At 39.2% G+C, this 4,893-nt stretch overlaps 1 protein-coding gene across 1 annotated transcript in view; it reads left to right on the top strand.

Moving 5' to 3' along the window:
• bmp4 (bone morphogenetic protein 4) overlaps window positions 1–4,323 on the top strand; it is a 10,834-nt gene extending 6,511 nt beyond the window's left edge. The window contains exon 4 of the mRNA XM_008399777.2: window positions 2,526–4,323. Coding sequence (XP_008397999.1) covers window positions 2,526–3,367 — 842 coding nt within the window. The 3' untranslated portion in view covers window positions 3,368–4,323. The remainder of the gene's footprint in view (window positions 1–2,525) is intronic.
• The last annotated feature ends 570 nt before the right edge of the window (window positions 4,324–4,893 follow it).

The following is a 4,893-nucleotide window of genomic DNA, read 5'->3' as shown; positions in this document are numbered from 1 at the left end:
ACAGATGTAGAATAAAAAGCTTCAAAGCAATATTCTGTTTGAAAGAAAAGGATTCAGAGTTTCCAAAATAAGTTAAGAGTTAATTATGGTAAATGTCAGATTTAGGAAACTGAGTTTTTATGACAGAAGAACAATGACTAAAACTTTTTTTTCATAATGTGTCTTATCAAACACACTTCAGAACCACACCGATATCAATCAAAAGACAAAAAGTTATGGTCTGGCATGAGAGCCGTATGACATGATAACGTAGAGTAAAAATACCCAAGTGTCACTGAAACAGCTCAAAAAATGTAAAAGTAAATATTTCACATCTAAACGCATTTAATAAAATCAGAAAAGCAATAACAATTTTTCTGTCTATAAAAATAAAAACAATAATAAAGGTGACTCTAAAAATCAGAATTATGATGTTTAAATCAACATGTATACTATATACTATACTATAGGACAAATATACTCACTAAATGTAGTGGAACATTTTAAGTATTTATTGTGCCAATATACTTCTTTGTGGTGTTTTGCTCTTCGTAGATGAATACAAGTATAAGAAGCTAATTTTAGCTGTACAATTTGGCAGGCTGTCTGTTCCTGTGGGGTCTTCGCTTCACCTCATAGCTATTTTAAAACATTACTTCATGATGCTCAGTCAAGGGCCAATCATGAGATTCCCATGGTAAGATAAGCTTAAAAAATACAACAGAAAGTGATAGAAAGTGATAGATTATTCATATCTATCACTTTTATTTACTGTTGTTTTGGATGTTAGTCCATAGACTTGAATAAAAATCTAGAATAAACTCTAAAGGAACAGTGCAGCTTTCCACCAGTTTTTATTTTTTTCCAGTTTAAAGAGAAAAATAGGCTGTAATAGGCTGTTATTAGTCAGGCTGTTTAGGTGGAGCTGGATCAAGTTGGGTCATAACATCCAATTACAAGTAGAAAAAACGTTTCGATTTGTGTTTAAAACAACACAGGTGCAATGTGGACTTGAAGTAATCCTAAGCTGCAAGCCAGCTCCTTGTTAATTCACCACATGCAAGTCCACAGTGTCCCTTCCTGCTTCTTTTCATGCCTGCAAATAAATCATCTTTTTTTATTTGTACCTCATTCTATTATCAGATTTTATATTTGATGCTGGTTGTAATTCTAGCCTCTGCAAATACAAGAGAATATGATCACTGATTTATGAAATAACACCTACTGCAACCACAAACCTAATTTTCTTACACTGCATGATTGCATTGGTATTATATCACTGGTAGCCCAGCAAGTAGGAAGTGAGGTATTATCAATATGTTCCAAGACAGATATTTCCTTTTTCCACGGTGGAGAGAAAATCATGCTACGGGTGTGTCTGCCACCAGCGGTACAACTGCATCAGACACAAAATGACAAAAAAAAAAAGCCATTTTGTTGGCAGTCATGTGGTTCATGCAAGAGCCGGAATGACAAATACTGCGTCAATGATTTTATTACAGTCTGTCTATTCACGTTACCCTATGAATAGCTCAGCTTGTGCATGGGTCTGTGCATCTCTACAACCATCTACCCTCACCTCCTTTGCTGAACTATCTTAATAACATGCTTTGAAGCATTTGAAGTGGGAGAGCTTGCTTTCATGGAGCACTGTTGTGTGATGGTGTGTGACTCAGTCAAGTTTAAACCACAGGGAGGTATAAGAGCCTTCAGCAGATGGATGGTTAGATGAGGAGACATGTTTACAGGAAAGGCAAAGCATTCATTGTGGACTTCAGCCTGGAAAATTATGATTTTTATTGACCAGGTGTAATGGGGAGTGGGGGAAAAAAGTATTTTTTTTCTGTTAAGCTACAAAGCAGACAAGACAAGAGAAGTGTGTGTGAGCGTGCTCAAAAGCCTGAATATCCTTTGGTTTTGAGTGCATAGCATTCCCACACAGTGGCCTTTTTCCCCCCACAGGCTTCAGATATATAAGATTCTATCGTATTGTCTGACTCCTTAATGATTATTCATGATGAAAATGATAAATGTCTTAAGTGGACAAACTGCGGAGGCAATCAAAAGCACAGCAGGTTTTAATAATAAGAACCACCTGGGCCAGATTAGGGCCTGGGTGTGAAATAACAGGGGTGGATTGAGCAGGAAAATAGTAGACACAACATTCCTTTCCCCAACAATGGTGATCTTGCCAGAAATCTGCAGACTGTGAGTGGAACAGGGAGCCTCCACTGTGTTTATGCTGTAGCTGTGGTACGTTAATCACCACCCTCGGTGTAATGCATGTTTCAGCAAAGTGCTCAAAGAAAAGCGCAGGGAGAATGGCAGGACGATCGTAAAAGAAAGGTAAAGAAAATGTAACAAAATTTTGACCTACTTATGATTTCTCCTGCCTCGGAGATCTTAAAAGGCATGACAGGAAAGTGGTGTCATTTACAATAAGGAGGAGGGATCTTAAAAGATTAACAGATGCATTTATTTTATTCCAGATTTTCTAAGCGTTATCCTGACAAACATCCCACACTTCTTCTCTTCCTTATTTTTAGAGCACATGGAGAGGATCCATGAGCTGGGTGATGGAGAATCCATGCCTCTCCGCTTCCTGTTCAACCTCAGCAGCATTCCAGAGGACGAGCTGCTTTCCTCTGCAGAGCTAAGACTCTACCGTAGTCAGATTGACGAGGAAACCGACGACGACAAGAGCCTGCACCGCATAAACATCTACGAGGTCCTGAAGCCCCCGCGGCCCGGGCAGCTCATCACCCAGCTTCTGGACACGCGCCTCGTTCGGCACAACGCGTCGCGGTGGGAGTCCTTTGATGTCAGCCCTGCCATCTTGCGCTGGAGTCGCGAGGGCCTCCCTAATTACGGTCTGGCTGTGGAGGTTCTGCACCTCAACCAGACCCCGCGCCACCAGGGCCGACACGTCCGCATCAGCCGCTCAGTGCACCAAGAGCCCAGGGAGGACTGGGAACAGTTACGCCCTCTTTTGGTTACTTTTGGTCATGACGGTAAGGGTCACCCGCTGACCCGGCGGACCAAGCGCAGCCCCAAACAGCGGGGCCGCAAAGGCAGGCGCAACTGCCGGCGCCATGCACTGTACGTAGACTTCAGTGATGTAAACTGGAATGACTGGATAGTGGCGCCGCCTGGCTATCAGGCGTATTACTGCCACGGGGAGTGCCCCTTCCCCCTGGCAGATCATTTAAACTCCACCAACCACGCCATTGTTCAGACGCTGGTGAACTCTGTGAATAACAACATTCCTAAGGCCTGCTGCGTACCAACAGAGCTCAGCGCCATCTCCATGCTCTACGTGGACGAACATGACAAGGTGGTCCTGAGAAACTACCAGGAAATGGTAGTGGAGGGCTGTGGCTGCCGCTAAGCGAACAACATCGCAAAAACTCTTGGACAAAAATAGCGCCTTGAACAAAGCAATGTGGACACTAAAACAAATCAGAAGGTCGTTTTTTTTTTTGTTTTTGTTTTTTAAATGTTCACTTGGACCCTTATTTATAACTCTAATGAGGTGTATGTTTGTCTCACTTTTTTGTTTTCTTTGACAATATGATCATATATTTTGACAAAATATATATATATTTATATCTACACATTAAAAATAAATTGAGTTCTTATTTTAAACATAAAGAAATTGTTTATCCTTCCATATTGTATATTGGATTTTGTAAGTTGTTTTTTTTTATTCAAAATATAGTAGCAAAAGTTTTAAAAAAAAAGAGAAAAAAAAACACCCCCAAAAGTATTAGGTTATTTGCTAGAAATATTTATTGCTTTCATAATAAAAATGAACTGCATTCTACCACCTACAAGCCATGTCACAAAAATATTATTTTTTATTTAGCAAATACAATTTTAAAGTTATTTATTGACATTTTCTGAACCAGTTAAGAACCAAATTAAAATGCATTAAAGTAAACTTAAGAAATAAAAGAAAACTGTCAACAAGAAATCTGTCAATCTCCATAAATTTTTGTGTAATTTAAACTGAAATTAATGCAAGACAAGTTTAATTATTACATGAATTACAGTTATGATTTGTTTTTCAGTTCGGATAGATCAGTTCAGAGTCAAAGAGTGGGACAAGAAGAGAAAATATGAAAAAGCAAAGACAGAACTGACCCAAGCAAACATTACAGGAAGAACATCTGAAAAAGACAAGTTTATAAATAAATAGACCAGTTGTAATAAAATTGCAACAATTTTTTAGAGTTTGAAAGTTGTGCAAACCATCAGATTTTAAATATGAATGTAGTCATTTCTGCCTGGGGCCTCCTCTACCGGATTCACATAAAAGAAAACGTTGATTATTAAGTGACATCACCCACGAATAACTTGTAAATAATTAAATAAATAAATAAAATAACATTTATTTAATTTGTACATTTATTATTACATTTTTTTAATGAAAAGCTCTTGCAAATATATTTACAGAGCATCTCAAAGCTGGAAGGTCTTTATGTTATTGGGCTTAAGTTGTCCTCAAATTTCACTTTAAAGTCAGGTAAGCTCACATGTGGTGGATGTGATACTTGATAAACCCATTCCAACCCTGTTGTGTTGTTCAGCCTGACTGTGTTGGGGTGATGTTTTGTTTTCTTTTTGTTGTTGTTGTTGTTCCAGACGTCCCCACGTTGGAGGCATGACTGTGCCTGATGCCCCGATACAACGTGGCTGAGTCCTTAGAAAGATCAAAGGTTAGACGCTCTGTCTCCTGCCTTTGTCTTCTCTGGCTCATGCCGGCGGAGGAAAGACGGCTGTCTCCAACGTGTCCCCCGCCAGACAAAAGACTTCAACATAACTTATTTACAAGCTGACGACTGGCCCAAATTATATGATAATGTTGAGAGAGTATCCCTTTGAACTGCTGAATGACACTCTGGTGTGAATTGT

Source organism: Poecilia reticulata, linkage group LG22 (assembly GCF_000633615.1).
Source record: "Poecilia reticulata strain Guanapo linkage group LG22, Guppy_female_1.0+MT, whole genome shotgun sequence".
In the NCBI taxonomy this organism is placed as follows: domain Eukaryota; kingdom Metazoa; phylum Chordata; class Actinopteri; order Cyprinodontiformes; family Poeciliidae; genus Poecilia; species Poecilia reticulata.
Note: the sequence above shows the minus strand (reverse complement) of the source record. Positions and strands in the feature narration are given on the sequence as shown.